This window comes from Pogona vitticeps, chromosome 2 (genome assembly GCF_051106095.1).
Source record: "Pogona vitticeps strain Pit_001003342236 chromosome 2, PviZW2.1, whole genome shotgun sequence".
Taxonomy (NCBI): domain Eukaryota; kingdom Metazoa; phylum Chordata; class Lepidosauria; order Squamata; family Agamidae; genus Pogona; species Pogona vitticeps.
In genome coordinates, this window is record NC_135784.1 from 142645493 (window position 1) to 142662144 (window position 16652).

Here is a 16652-nt window from a genome sequence, read left to right on the forward strand (position 1 = left end):
TATGTATAAAAGGTGTTTTTAAAAGGTTTACTAATTAGCATGTGAGAGGCTTGGCAGTACTGACAGAAAAACATGTTAAAATCTGCCGTTTCTCAAGTCACTAGTAGGACTTGTAAATTCCCTCAGTGATAGCCTTCACCAGATGCTGCTGCTTGTGATGGAAAGTTGGCTGGTATCGTCCCCCTTCTTGCTGCTGCTTAATATCCATTGCCCACTGTTTAATTCAGGGTCTAAGAGGGTTGCTAGAATGTTCTTATCCACAAGGAGGCAAATCTGTAACGAAGCAGGATTTTTAGCTTCCTGGCTGAAGCTACCACTTCAATCCTGAAAAAGTGCTCTTCTTCCTCTATAGAGTCCCTCATCCACCTAGAATGTCCCCTCATTCTGCCCTCCATTGTGCCAGTGAAGCCCTGGAACATTGGGATCACCGGGCTAAGGATAACTGTCTCTCAACTAAGGACCTGTGCTGCACTCTCCAAGCTTTGGAGGATATAGACCACTTGTCCTTTAATGTCCGACTTTTCTCTGCCCAGATGAGCAGTCATACCTAATAAAGTTCCAGTGCACCAAATCATGGAATGCCCTTTCCTTTCAAGCAGGTAGAAAGTAGAGTTCCATCAAGTTTCCACATCCTGGATTAAATGGTACAGTGGCAATCCCAATTTTCCTTGCCTCTGGTATAACAACTCACTGTCATGGCCACTGTGGAGAAAATGCCATGCCACTAATAAAACCCAATCAGTTATATTAGGTATGCATGTTTCTTCCATACTCTGCAAAGCACCCCAAACTCTTAGGTTGAGAGGGTGAGCCGTACACCTTATGCCTTTCATCTTCCCAGCCTGTAGTGGCACCATGGTTGCTCCACTGTTGGAGACAGACCTTTTCTGTGACTAGGTGTCACATTCCCGGGGGTTACAACAGCAGAGTCCAATAAGCCAGTCCAAAGTCAGGAATTCAGGGAATGCAGAGCCGATATCCAAATACCAAAGACAACTCACGCAACATAGTCCAGGGTCAGAGTTCAAAGCCAAAACACACAATGTAGTACAGGGTCAGAGTCCAGAGCCAAGAGTCCAGAGAACACGGTTCAAGGTTGTCAGGAGCATGGATGCAAGCCAGAGGTTTGACTTGTTGCTTCCATGGATTTTCAGCTGTCTGAGAACTGTTTATATAGTAAAACAGCCCCTTGAACTGCTGGAAGCCTTTTCATCCTGTCAGTACTCAGGGCTAGTTGATTGGATGTTTCTGCGGGCAGCCTTCAAGTGATCATCTGACCTTTTGGTCATAAGTCTTCCCTGAAGCCTGGCCCTCAGCCTGTCTACTGGGGGAGGAGACTCTGGAGGCGATTCAGGTGTTTGTATTTCTGATTGCTCAGCATTCTCCTTAGCCCTTCAGGTTCCAGATCTTCGGCTGCACTCATGACACTAGGCTCCACCACTGTAGCATGTCGCTTACAATCTCTTGAACGTTGTGAGCTGTGGGACTGCCCTGTGTTGCAGCCACATTCATTAGGGCTCACATGTATTCTGCTCTTGTGTGTTGCCTTATGTCTGATGCCTCCACCTCCCACAAGTGTCCTGTTAGGGAGAGAGAAGCATGTTTTGCACCCTAGCTGCTCTAGCTTTCACTTGTAAAATGTACCACCTGTGTCCTGGCCAACTACTGCTGTATCAGTTACCCGACACCCTAGTATAAATCTGGCGTCACAATAAGGCTAAGAGCATTTTGAGATGGCATTTGGTAATGTGGTACCAGTTCTGCCACAAACCTATGGGAACCAGTGTTCTTCACCAGAGAGAAGGACTTGTCCTCCAGGGCTATCATCTCCTCTAGGTGACAAGTACTTCTGGAATTTTTGTTTGCTGAAGCCTTTTCCCTGCATCTCTCAAAGCTCTTCCAGGGTAGTTTGGAACATATTGTTGAGATGTGTCTCTGGCATTTGCTGCCTCCCACCTCTTGCTATTGCCCATCTTCTTCCCTGCTCTCCTGGGATGGTGGCTCAACCTCTGGCCTCTGATGAAGGATAAACTTCACAATAAGGAAGCCACTTGCCTCTACAGTGCCCTCTTCATTTTCCAGCAGCAGTTCCTTGGGCTGAGTCTTCAGGTGGCTGAGCATGCTGCTACTGGAGAGATGGCCCATGTTTTGCCTGTGCTTGAGCACTTTTTTGCAGTGCAGGCACTTAGCCATGCAAGCATTTGTTACACACTGTTGAAAACACTTCCAGCTTATTAGGAGCTCCAGTTTTTGACTGCATATTTTAACAGGGATTGATAACTTGTCATCACTACTAGTTCTGGCAATTGTTGGGGCAGGTGCAGCTGGAGGGACAGAGGTGATTTTGGTGTCACATGCCATTGAAATAATTCCCACCTGAGTTCCCCTCAATCTCCTCTTTCTCCACATCATTTGTGCATGTATTTGAAGAGGAGTTCCCACTAACCACCATACTACTTTGCAGTGGGATTTGCTGGGAATGGGAGCTGAGGGTGAACCCTTCCTTTAATATGGTGGAGCTGCATGATACAGATATGGAAGTTAATTGTAATGCTCTGCATAAATATCTTGTCCAACCACAAAAGCAGCAGTATTGCAGCTATCCAAGCTGACAGTGGCAGTCTGCGTTCTACTGCCATCCTTGTCCTTCACTGGCACGTTGACTGTTTGGCTGGAAAGTGCCTTCTTCGCCATCTTTTTGGCCCCTTGCCCTAGCTGGATTGTATAAAGACATCACTGGAACATTTCTGAGTTTACTCATATCTGTCCCACTTTGCACCAGAGGGTCTTCTGCCACTCTGTGACAGAGACACCCCCATACTGCTGTTTCGTGTCTAGCGTCAGTGCTGAACAAGGCATCTGACTTGTTTGGGGGGGCACATCATAGCATTTGTGGGCTGTCTTCTTTCCTCTCCCACTCCTCTCAGTAGAGGCTGCTGCAGTGGGTACAGGCAGAATTCTTGCAGCCTTCCTACTTCTACCACTCGCATTTCATACTGCCTGCAGAATTTGCCCAAAGAAAAACAGAACAGCAGAACAACTACAGCAGAACATAAACCCTTCCAATGAAAATCACACATATACACTCCAGATACAAAATATATTAACTTAATATATCTGTGTCTATGTAACAAAATCTTATCCCCCTGTTTGATATATTCAAAATGGGCATAAACATAATATTTCCCTGTTGATTTATAACATATTAATCTATGAACCTACTATTCCTAAATCTTACTCCTAATTCTAAAAGGTAAACAATATGCAATGAGATGTAGAGAATGTAAATGTAAGTTGAGAGTTCAGAAAAAGACACAGAGAAAACTGCTGCAGTGCAGGCTTGCCTCAGAGCATATTCTGATAGGAAATGCTCAGGATTTATATGCGGCTATGCTCACATTACAGTTGGAAAAAACCAATATGAAAAGAAAATACTTTCCAGTGTCTCTGCCTTCTTTATAGATTTCATTGGTACAGACAGACATCATTTGCAGGTTTTGCTCTCACTCCAGCTTTCCTCCTCACTTGGGAAACACATGGCAACCCCAATCAGAAACAGTGAGTTCTCTGCCCCCCACTACTCTTGGTGCCATAGTTTAAGTTTTATTTATCAAGAAAGCACTCCAAGATCCCTGAGAAATAGGTTTCACTTCTTCCTTTAGCCAGCAGAAACCAAGCCTTTTGCTTCCTAATCTATGGACTCTGAATATCAGGAATTACTATTACTGACAGTCAGAATTATCAGATTCAGATTTGGGTATATTTGGAACTATCCAAATATGGTATTATTTGGTGAATTCTGAACATTTCTGACTCTAAATACACACCCCTAATTTCAAGAACCTTTTTTCTTTAAGTTTCCTAAAGTACTTCTAATTTTCTACTTGAGGAAAGCACAAACTGATTTTGAGTGTTTGCATCGCCTCTCTTTCAGTATAATTATTTGGAAGACCTTAGCACTGCTAGTAACTTGGAAAACAGAGCTGGATTTTCCACTTCCTTTTGCTGAAATATGCTGAAAGCATTCATTTTATAGACATTTGGCCAATCTTTTTCACAGACTAAAAATAGAAAACCAAGCAACTTGTCTCTCTGAGCTTTTTTTTTTTTGGTCCTATGTGTGTGCACTTGTATATGTGTACACACACGCACCCGCATGCCCATACAAATCAACTAAGTTTAAAAGTTATTTATTTTTATTTATTTATTTTATTTATTTATTTATTCAATTTTTACCCCGCCCCTCTAGACAACGTCTACTCTTTTTCTTTAAAAAGGATCAAAGGTGGCTAACATCATTAAAAGATAATATTTTGAATGTTTTATCTTCATATATTTTATGCTTTGATGGCATTACAGTATTTATTTGCAGTTTATTATTTTTATTCTTTGTTCTATTGATTGTATTTTTTTTGTGTGTGGTTTTATTTGTTGAAAGCTGCCCAGAGTGGCCTTCGGACAGATGGTCAGTATAAAAATGAAATAAATAAATAAATATTTAAAAGCTAAATACAATAAGTATACAAATACTAAAAAGAATCAAACAAACACCACATAAAAAAGGTAAACAAAATCAACACCAGATACAGATTCAAGGAAACAAGGCACAACACTCCATTAAAAAAAAAAAACTCTTCAGACAGGCCTAAGGGAAGGCCTGTTGAAAGAGAAAGGTTTTTGTCTCCTTGTGGAAAAATACATTTTATTTCTTTAAAATATTTTTATCTCAGCTTTCTCCTTTAAAGGACCCAAAGTAGCTTACATCATTAAAAGGACAATATTTAAAAGCTTAAAAAGAATAAGTATACAAATATTTTAAAAAATTGAACAAGTATGTTAAAAATATTAAATGAAATCAATACTAAAAACACATGTAAAAGCAACAGGGCACAACAATCCAATCTGAAATCCAGGGTTAGAATTGACTGGGTCCCTGAGCCGTCTGTGGTGCCTCAGGGTCACTGCAAGCTGGTCTTGGGATGGCAGCTGCTATGTCAACAGACCAGCATGGCCCATGGGTTGCTGGGAAGGTATGTGGTAGCATCAGGTGCCTTTCTCCCAAAGGCTTTCCTCCCTCCAGGCCTGTGCTGTGATTCCCATGTCCTATTATTTGGGTATTTTAGTCTCCATATGATTTCTAAGCAGGTGTTTGCATATGGGCTTATTGTGTGCTTATTGCTGCTTATATGCCGCCAGTTATTTGCCCGTTCATTATTTGTAGCCTGTTTAGTGGCTCATGATAATGGGAGGAGCTGAATGAACTCCATAAACGAATGCTCAGAATCTTGGCATACCATTCTGTACAAAAGTGGCCACTGTTATCTGTCACTTCTAGATCCAAGCATCTATGCCGGAACTGTATAGCATGCTAACTATAGCATTGGAGTGATGTGCAAGGGTCCCTGAAGACTTTTCCCTCACTGGGACAAATGAAGATCCTCGTTTTCAAAGACTTCTTCTAAATGCTGGTTGTCGGTTGTGATAAAATGAAGATGGTACCTGTATGTTCATTGCATTTAAGATGCTGATCCTGTTTTCTTGGATTGCAGTAGTAATATGGATCACCTTTCTGTCCCTCTCTACTTGAGGATGCCTGTTTGAGATGATATTTTTTTTATCTTCTAAAGAAACGATGAAATATTCATCTCAAAGACCAGAATATTTAGAACAGATGGAGATGAATAGGAAGTTCCCTATTGTTGGTCTATTTTGTGATTATATTGAAAACTCTTTGAAGCTGAGATGTATTGTTTCTTCATTGTTGGCCATGGGCTAACTAATGTAATGCTTGAAGAATAAACACTGACCAAAATATTCTCCATAATTATAACTGCAAACAAGCTGTCCCTCTGGAAAGTAAACAACAACAACAACAACAAAAGGGGGGGAACCTGAAACCAGGACAGTCCAGTAGATAATATAAGAATTGTTGAACTTGGATCCCAGATAAGTAGTTGACTTGTTGAATTACTGTGTCTCCTTCTATATAAATGTCGAAGAAATATTCTATATAAGTGTGGAAGAAATATTATGTATGAGTTTCAACTGTTTTGGAAAGAGAACTTTTCATATTCTGCAGCACACAATTTTACATAAAAGCTAGCATTTTCCAGTTAATGCAGATTGTGCTTATATAGATTTTAAAACTTGTAGGTAAATATTCTTTGAGATTTGCACAGAAATGAAGATAGTTTGATGTGCTGTATTTTGAAACAGAAAGGTTCTGGTTCTTGCTGCATACTCTGGGAAAGAAATCATAAAGCATTTCATAACATCACTTCTCTTCTTGACTAGAGGGACCAGAAACCTACCCTGGCTTCTGTATCTCAACTGGAAAACAATTTTCTTTAGGCTTCATGGCTTTAATCTTATGTCCAGACCTTCCTTTTTAAGCAAGATACCACACACTGCAGATAGTATATTTAATTGCAGTAGGTGACTGGCAAAGGCAGGAGGTGAGGTTGAGGAGCCTAACGCCGAGGGAGGCCCGGAAGGAGAAGACAAGAAATCGGGCCTTATCGGCGGTGGCTCCTCGTCTCTGGAATAATTTACCTCCTGGGATTCGTGGGACTCCCTCGCTGGGTATCTTCAAAAATCAATTGAAGACATGGATGTTCCGGCAGGCCTTCCTGCCAGACAATTCCTGATGTTCCTTTCCTTCCCCTTTCCACTGCTTTTTACTTTTGCGAAGTTTCTATTATTTATGCTGTATTATATATGTTTATTTTTATTATTCTTTGTTTGTTAGCCGCCTAGAGTGGTCCTGAGCTGACTAGATAGGCGGGATATAAAATAAATAAATAAATAAATAATAAATAAAGCTAAGGACTACTTTGATATTAAGTTCAGTGCCATATCAGCATCGGTAGGATGTACAACTTCATTCCTTACCTAGAAAATCCCTCTTCTTCCTTCATCTGTTGTCGTCCAGTATGCATTGAAGAATCAACCCAGAAAGCCATGTGGGCTGCAAATTAGGTTGCTTCCCCCCCCCCCCCCCAATGATCAAGATAATTAGATTCTCTGGATATCAGGAAGCAGCTATTTTTATAGGACATAATACTACAGAGTTTATTACCTTAAACTTTTTTTTTTTAAATGTCAGTCTGGCAGTGGACTATCTCACAATGTAGTAAAATGAGAATAACTGATGCTCAGGGAGGAAATTCAGAATCCGTTTCTTCTGAGAGTGAGATCTGTGTTTCACCTGCCCCTAGCACTGTTTCTAAATGCCAATATTCAGTGGATTCTGCTCCTGGAGGATTCACAGCTTATGTCATGCCAGTGAGCTAGGACACAACCCTGACTACATTAAGCTGTTACTATTCCCAAAAGCTGTCTGCATTTATGCTTTAAAGCCTCGTGCCACATTTACTGTAGTTGATAATTTTGCTTCTTGGTGTGTATATGTATTGTTTTAATTTATTGTAAACCGCCCAGAGCAGTGCATCTGCATAATAGGGTGGATAGACAAACAAACAAACAAACAAACAAACAACATCTAATTTTAGACGCTGTAGGATCAATCAATCAATCAAATCTAATTTTAGAAGCTGTAGGATCCAAGCCACAGGTGAAATGTGGAGGAATCTGCTAAGCAGACATTTGTGAAGGATGGTTCCAGCATGTTCTGCCTTAAAGGTAGTGACTGTAACTACATTGCCCCTGAGGTTTCTCTTACTTTGATGAATACAAGAATGCCTTTGCTTATCTCTGTATTAATTCCTAACCCCAGAGGCAAGTGAAACTTCTTGGTACAGGGTTAGTAGGAATCAGGCAGATTGAATGGCTGTCCTACAGGACTAGTTCAAAATGTTCCTTGGATGTGTTGCACTAAACCTGCCTCTGCCAACCTTCCTTCCCTGTTGTACATCTAAGACAATGTGGCTGGTCCTTCTTGTGTTTTGTGTATGCAGGCCCTGAAGAATAAGATTCTGTATTCAGGATCAATGAAAGAGAGCTCCTATACTCTTTTTGCTTGCGATCCTGCATACACCTGGAAGATGTGAGAATTGTGAGGAATGCTCTTAGTATTTTCCTCTCAGGATTACAGAACAGAGTCTGATGGCAGCTAAAAAAAATAAATAAGATGCTGACTCAGACTTGTCTAGTCCTCTGTTCTGTTCCCATAGCAATCAACCAGATGCAAGTGGGAAGCCCACAAGCAGGACATGAGTGCAATAACCATTTCCCATTATTATGCCCTAGAATGACATAGTGCCTTGAATATTGGAGGTAGCTTTATGTCTGGTAGCAGTGTTACTTGTGTTTCCAGAGTTCATAATATGTGACTCTGATAGAGCTAAAAAATGGCTGAAAAAGCAAATAATAAACATTGAGCAGTAGCTCTGTTTTCAAGTTTTCAAAAGACTAGTTTCCTTTTACCCAAAGGTGGAGTGGATGGGGAAATCATGGCAATGGCCCTCTCATTGCGGCAGGCTCCTCTTCACTTGCCTGTTCTCACATTGGTTGTGAGATCAGTCACACATCTGCTCATGCAGTGGGGAGCCTACAAGTGTTGGGAAAGATACTTAAGTCCTCTTCCTTCTGCTCCACCTTTAGGCAACAGGACACTGGATTAATTTGCTTTTAGTGCCATCAGTCTGTCAGAAAAACACTTAATATTTAGATTTAGAATCATATGCAGTGAAAAAGAAGATTGCTAATCATTCTTTAAAGCTCTAGTTCATCAATGCAGTTGGCATTTTGGTGCCAAGAAGGTCGTAATATTATGTGAATATGTAATATCTGGCACTACTCAACTGGAATTAAGTAGAAGAGGCACTTCCAATTCCATGTTTTGCAATTTGTGGTTTCTTCTATTTTGGTGATGAATTGTTTGATTTGGTTATTACATAGGCAGTCCTTTTTTCTTTATGCATATTAAAACTGGAAAATATCAGAGTATCATTTTTTGATTGGCAAGTGTAAATAAAATATAATAGGGAGAATGTCATTTCATGAATGACATTTTCATAGGATGAATGTACGGTATTTGCAAATCAAAAAGCCAAGGCAGCCTTTGTGTACTGGTTCTTTTTTTTAATGAGGCCTGTTGCTGCTATGGATACTTTAGTGTTTAAATAGCTATTTTGTTTAGTGTTCAAAGTGTTTTGCCACATTGCAGCCACTTTGTTTGGGAAGCCAGAATACGTTTTGGCATCTGGATCAGAGAACGCCAGAGGCTGAGAGAGTAGTGGCTTGATGACAACCAACTGTGTGTGAGACAAGCTACATCTGAATTGCCAACTTATGACCTTAGCTGTGTGCAACGCTGCATGTAAGAACGTTCAAAACTGAGGATTCATGGTGGAATGATTTTAAAAGGTCTAAAATAAATGGCAGGGGCTGCCTGGCTGTCTGGTGAAATAATCCCTCTTTCACCAAAATAACTTTCCCCTAAATTTGGCAAGAACATACCTTTACAATAGACATCTCCTTTGCTTGGCAGGAAGTGCAATAGCATCTCTCTCTTTTTCAATGGCAAAGCTACAAGATGATTTCCATAGATTTACATCTTCAGCTTCATTGCTCTCCTACACATGCCCTCCATACCTCGTATTAATTGAATGCTGATTGGATCACTTGGACTTCCAAAACAAACGGTGGCCATGTCTGACCCCTATTACCTTTATTAGCTCTGACAAAATCACAGCCAGAGCTGGAATGGCTTCAGGGTCTGATGCAAGAACAGATCCCATTTCAGAAGAGGTGGCTGTGTTAGTCTGTTTTAGCATATCAGGCAAAATCAGAAATAAAAGGTAAAGGTAAAGGTTCCCCTTGACCATTTTTGTCCAGTCGTGTCCGACTCTAGGGGGCGGTGCTCATCCCCGTTTCCAAGCCATAGAGCCAGCCTTTTGTCTGAAGACAATCTTCCGTGGTCACATGGCCAGTGTGACTTGGACACGGAACGCTGTTACCTTCCCACCGAGGTCATCCCTATTTATCTACTCGCATTTACACGCTTTCGAACCGCTAGGTTGGCGGGAGCTGGGACAAGCGACGGGAGCTCACTCCGTCACGTGGATTCGATCTTACGACTGCTTGGTCTTCTGACCCTGCAGCACAGGCTTCTGCGGTTTAGCCCACAGCGCCACCACGTCCCTAAAAAATCAAAAATAAAGAAGACAAAAAAAATGTTGTGGCACCTTAAAGACTAACTGCTGTTTTTTAATGTAGGCGTTCGTAGACAAGTCCACTTCCTCAGACATAAGAGAGGGACTATATGTCTGATACACATTTATACATGGCCTCAAATCAGGGATTGTATTTGGGCCCAAGTTGTTGACCTGGCATTTATCCATAACATAAATTGCATCTTCTGCTGTCAACAGTAATACACCAATCCTTGCCGGAGAGTGCTTTCTCAAATTGCATGGCACAGTTCCAAAATGGAGATATAATAAGATACTTTAGGTAGATAACAGCTGCTGTTAGTATTTTTGAAGAAACGGACCTGTGGCCATTTCTCCCCAAAGGCTATTTACTCAATTTTCTTGTTTATCTATCTCAGCCTATCCTTAACCTCCAATAAGAAACATTGCCTTGATTAGGAGTTGTGAGAGGAGAGGTAAAATAAGGTAAAAAGTAGACAGTGTGTTCCACATGTCTATGATGCTGAATGAGTGGAGCTCATAGGGAGTGCATATAGATTTGATTTGTCCAAAACGTATGGTTTTTTGGCAGCCCAGGCCTACCTAGGTAAAACTCTCCTATATAACTTGGTTTTCACCTAAGTGCAAATTGCCATATCCAGTTTTTAAAAATGCAAACAGCCATATTTAATTAGAAGGAATTAAAATGGCATCAGAAGCATACAACATTGATGAGAACATGTTTTAAAAAGTCACAAGCCAGCAAGCAGCAAGAACACTTTTTTTTCAGGCTGGGTATTAAGTAAAGCAGCAAAAAGTGATGGGTGGCAGGGGAGAAAGTGGGTTTTAGTGAGTGTTTGAAAAGTTCAGCTCCACAGTTTGCGATAAAGATGGACGCAGGGCGGTTTTGCTAATGCAGGAGGATCTCCGGCTGCTACAGGCATAAAGAAGCAGTGGCTTTTCTCTATGAAATTATTACAAGCAGGGTTTACTTGGATGTATATCTAGTGCTAATTGGGACACATGGGACCCTTTTAGATGGTGCACTTTAATTCCCAGCCTTGTCAATATAAGGGATGCCATATTTTCCTTTCTTACCCACTCTCTGCCTTTAAAAAAACACGATGTGCTCCAATTAAAGAGAAAATGCCAAATAATTGGTTGTGGGTATATTTTCTAAGGCAGAGTAGAACTATTGCTCTCCCACACCCAGCGTGCCATGGTGCAACCTGCAATGTTTTTTTCCTACAAGACATGGTCTCTAAGCTAATTAAATCTGCCTGACAACTGATCTGTTTTGTCTTGAGTCAGTTGCAAGCTGCAGGCCTAGGATTCTTATCATGACCACCACCACCTCTCTGTCTTCCCCACCACTACTCTTTTACCTTTATTTGTTAGCTTTGTGTAACAGCCAGCCTAAAGCTTGCTTGCTGCTTTGTCGTGTATAGTTGGTCCTAATAAAGATATTACACTATTCTTGTGTTTGGGAAATCTGGAGTATAATTAACTGGGAGCTATTAATACTGATGGGCATGAAAAAGCTGAGATAGCAGATGTAGATCTATTTGAAAGCAAGCACTATGGCTGGACAGCCAATTGGTGTGAAATATGTTTCTGCCATACTGCATGGGGAGGGGGGAGGACAGTGGTGGCTGGACCTTCTGTAGCATAACTTTTTTTTAAAGTAGTGCACATGTGTTTTTTATTTTTACCTTGGAAGTAGAAGCCGTGCTGACTCCAATCTTCCATAATGACAGTCTGCTGCTTGAAAATCCCTGAATGGGAGACCCTAGAGGAATAAATGGCTTGTGGAAAACTGGCTTTGACTGTATTTTCTGTGCTGGGAATTGTATCAGCAAATGAGAGATAGCACATACTATTTTCTGTTGTACTGATTGGGAGAAAACAGTTGGTTCCTGGGCTGAACATGAAGCATTTCGGGTCATTTTCTGTCTCCTCTGTCCTTGCCTTCCCAAGAGAAGATTAGAAACTGCTAGCATGCATTACATGTGAAGCTTGAGTTGATCTTAAATTCAGCACCCGAAGCAAGCTTCAGCAAAATGTGCAATTATTAATTTAAACCAAGATTGCAAGGCTGTAGTTTGAGGTGGGATTGGGCAGGGGAGGAGAAAAGGTTGATGCAGAACAGCCTCTCATGTGTTTCCTCTGGTCTCCCTTCCCTGCTTTTGTCTTGCTTTTTTCTAGGGGATGTTCTGTTCCAGATGGCTGAAGTCCACAGGCAGATTCAGAATCAGTTAGAAGAGATGGTAAGCGCTTTACTTCCTGTTGACATGTCCTTTTTTGCCGAGGTTTGCCAAGGAGCAGTCTGCAAGATGTTTGATGTATGTGGATGTAAAATACATCTGTTGTAGAATATTTGCCAAGTTCTTTAAATAAGAGTAAGGACCTCCATTGAAAAAACTGCAAGTGAAACAAAATCCTAAATCATGTGTTGGCCTTAGAAATGTCTGAGGCATAACTGGGGTTGAAGTTAGAACTGATTTTGGGCCAAGAGTCATGGATGATCAATTGATTTCATACACAAGGACTAAGCGAAGCTCCTTGCTGGAATGCAAACTCTCCCCATCTCTGTGCTTTACCCAGATGAAGGGTAAGTTCCACTAGTTTTTGTTTTAATCATCATCATCATCATCATCATCATCATCATCATCATCATCATAGAATTGCAGAGCTCATAGGGACCCTATGGATCATTGAGTTCAAAGAGGCACCGTGGGAAGTTGAACTCCAAATCTCTGTCTCCACAGCCAGATGCCTAAACCCCTAGTTTTTGTTTTTTGCCTAGGTGGCTGTCTGCTTATTGGCCATCACAAAAAAGAGGACTCCATTTTGCATTGTGCTTGCATGTTATCACTATTATAGGCAGGTGTGTTTTATAAACAGTTGCTGTAGTTTGAACATACAGTGGTGCCTCGCTTAACGAGCGTACCGTTTAATGATGAATCCGCATAGCGACTTTTTTGCGATCACTAATGCGATTGCATTGCAATGTTTTGGGAACAGCTGATTGGCGGTTCCAAAATGGCCACTGGGTCAACAAAATGGCCGCCTGCAGCGTTTTCGCGCCCTGCCCTTGCTTACTGGGCGGCAAAAATGGCGGCCAGATGGAGGATTCCCTGCATAGCGGTGAGTTTTTCCCCAATAGGAACGCATTAAACGGAGTTTCCCCCCCGCATAGCGACGAATCCGGATAGCGACGTTAATCCTGGAACGGATTAACGTCGCTATGCGGGGCACCACTGTATATGCAGTACGTATATCACATTACACTTTTGTGGGGAAGATCGTGACCAGGTGACTTCTGTGTTTGCTTTGTCTGTCGTCCTATTGTTAACTGTTGATGGTGAACTTTTCGCAGTCCCTTCTTAGAGGTCTTTGTCTTGGACTTGGTCTGGGCAGTCCTTCAACATAAGATGCCTTTAAACAGAGGGCCTGCCCATTCTGCGTATAACTATGCAATACAGTACTTGTTAATCTCAGTTATCCATGTGCCTTCTCAGAGCTGACCTGGCTTTCCTAGAGTTTCTTTTAATGTAGTTTCTTCTTTTTTACCCAGGGTTCATTTTATTCTGACTACTTTTTTCCAGGTCTAGAGTTCCATTAGGTACTGTATTGTAGATGAGCTACCCAACACCTTTCTGCATTTAGCTGTCAGAAACAATACTGATGCTATGTTTCCTCTGGTTATTTTTGGTTCTCAGCTGAAGTCCTTCCATAATGAGCTGTTAACACAACTGGAACAGAAGGTAGAATTGGATTCACGGTATCTAAGCGTGAGTAGTACAAAATCTATATTTAATGTAAATTATATCACTGGCTCCATTTCTATTAGAATTTTATTGGTACATCTAGAAATCTTTCAAGTGCTTGAAGACAAGGGTGTGCCGAAGGAAAACTGTGGTCTGGGTGGACAATAGGGGGCTGCTAGTTGCTGGGATTCTTGCAAATAGTGTTGGTCTAGCTGGACCTTGATCAGAATCTTCACAATACTTTGTAGGTTCTTAAGAAGAGTACTTATTCAAGATCATGTAATTTAGCTTAGTTGGTCTTTAATCGATTAAGGAGTCTTAAATACGTATATTCTTTGTGAAATCAAAACCAGTGCATTTTTATATACAGTAGTTGGTTTGATAAATATGGAAGCTGGGTTGGCAGTGTATTGCAGTTTGCAATGCAGTTTAGTGCATTAATACAGAGTCATTTAGGATGTAAGAAAGCAAAAGTGGTAGGATTGTACATCAACATTCTGGATTGAATATAAACCTAGGTTTATTAAACCATTACCAAATGTAACACCTCTACTGTCATAGTGAAGAAAATGCCGCTGTCATTTTCTTCACTACTACCATCCATGCCCATCTCTCATCACAAAGCTCTAAGGTAGAAACTTTTCTTTTGCTGACTTACTTCATTCTTTCTTTCCCTTTTTGAGTTTTACTGGATCTCCAAAGCCTCCCAACACTCAGATTCTCTCTTTTCTCTCTCCCCTCCCCAAATCTCTGCTCATACCTGGTGTCTGTATTCTGTCTTCCTGAAGTGTTTTGACAACAGGAGTGTAAAACAAACATAGGCCTAACTATTTATGCAACCAATGAACGTTTAGAATGTGAAACTGATTCTTCATATACATTTCATTTCATTTAATTCTGTCTCTTTATGTCTGACGAAGTGGACGTGTCCACGAAAGCTTACATTAAAATACAATGGTTAGTCTTTAAAGTGCCACATGTTTTTGTCTTTTGTTTTGTTTTGTTTCTTTGGATTTTGCCTAACATTCTGATGTTCAACATAGAGAAGTATGGGGACAGTAAAGGGATCTTGCATGTGCTCTTCCACCATCCTGGAAAATGCAGTTTCCCATTCATGCACGTTGAAGAAGCTTGGTAAAGAGGAAGCACAAATCTGTTGTGCCTCCTTTTCCTCCCCTTCCCTCCATATCTGATTGTGTGTGTGTGTGCTAATGTATTGTCAAATTTATTCTGATTTAAGATGCCCCTAGTATGGTTTCTGAGGAACGTGAGGTATTTAAGGAGTGCTTTTTCCTTTGCCACGTAGATGCACGTGCGTACGCGCGCACACACACACACACAACACGAGCATACATCATTGAGCTGAGATTTAAATCCAGGTCTCCCTAGCCCTAGTCTAACATTCTCTCTACCATACCACAATGGCTCTTGATTACCATTGTAGAACAGTATTAGAAAAACTGAATACAAATGGTTTCTGAATTCAGACTTAGCCGCCTCTATTCCATTAACCTAACAGAATTAAGAAGAGTTATTTTCAAATTCAGCACTCTTCGTGCACTTTTTCTTCATTGTGTGGGAACACAGTCAGGCTCTCTGTAAGTAAGAGATGAACATGCAAGTTATGAATCATTAAATCTCAATGGAATTATGCATATTCACGCTATAAAGGTTAGAACATGAGAAGAGCCATGTGAGATAAGACCGAAGGTCCTAGCTAGTTCAGCATTCTGTTTTCCTCCATGCCCAGCCAGGTGACTGTGCAAAGCCCACAAACACCTTGTGTTCCCACAAAACATGTGTATAGAGACATACTGCCTCAGATACTGGAGGTAATATATAGATGTCATTATTTAGCCGTATCCTCTATAAATTTGTCTAATATTCTTTAAAACTGTCAAAGTTGTCAGCCATTACTTCATATTAGGATAAGAAATCTTACCACTTTACTATGTATTACCTGGTTAAAAAAAGTATATTTTGCCCTGGATCTCCTTCCCTTCATGTTCACTGCTTGTCCTCTACAGAGATCTAATATTTTATAAAACAAAAGAAGAGAAAAAAAAGTTAGAGTGGGTAACATTATTATGGAAACATTGATGGGAGAGAAGCTTTCAAAAGAGAGTGTGAAATCCTGTGTCTGTGCTCCCCCACTCCCATGCACTTGCATGTCTGTATGCTAGTGAGATGTTTCCTTCTAGTATCCAGAACACTGAAGGGGTCATTTGTTCCTCTTTTTCCAAATGAAACTGAGCTTGGGCACTCCGTGTTACAGCTTTGAGTCTAGCTAATAAGCCTGGTTTCTCTTTGCTCTAATTAGCCAAGCATTCATTTGGGAGAAAGGAACATACAGTAATTATAAGCGGTTGCTGTTTTAAAATAGCTTTGTCCAACCTTGTAGTGTCTCTTGAAAACAACGGGTTCTTCTCCCAGATAGGGACTTGTCAATTCTTGGGTGGTGTAGAGGTGTAGCAGTGATGGGTCTCCCTGGAAGTTGCCGTCCCTCAAAAGAGTCTTTGTCAGATGTGAGGAGGACTACTTCTCTCCTTTTTTAAAAACTACATATTCCAGAGTCCTCTACCAGAATGTATGCTGGGGCATTCTGGGACCTATAATATGAAAAATTAACTTCTTTCATCTCTGATATTTGGGAACCAGTGCTGACTTGTTGTTATTTATAGTTCTTGATTAACCTCTAAGTTTATGACAATCTCTGCGTAGAAAAGAAAGAAAGTGTGGCTATCTTACATTACCTTGTGCCAAGGCTTGGTTGGGTCGGCGGTTGTTC

The 16652-nt window shown here is 40.9% G+C and overlaps 1 protein-coding gene across 6 annotated transcripts in view; it reads left to right on the forward strand.

The window, feature by feature from the left end:
* The window catches only part of BAIAP2 (BAR/IMD domain containing adaptor protein 2), a 173560-nt gene that overhangs the window by 82269 nt on the left and 74639 nt on the right, over positions 1 to 16652 (forward strand). For all 6 annotated transcript variants that reach the window (XM_072990726.2, XM_078384291.1, XM_072990727.2 and 3 more), the window contains exons 4-5: positions 12300 to 12361; positions 13817 to 13888. In XM_072990726.2, coding sequence (XP_072846827.1) covers positions 12300 to 12361; positions 13817 to 13888 — 134 coding nt within the window. The remainder of the gene's footprint in view (positions 1 to 12299; positions 12362 to 13816; positions 13889 to 16652) is intronic.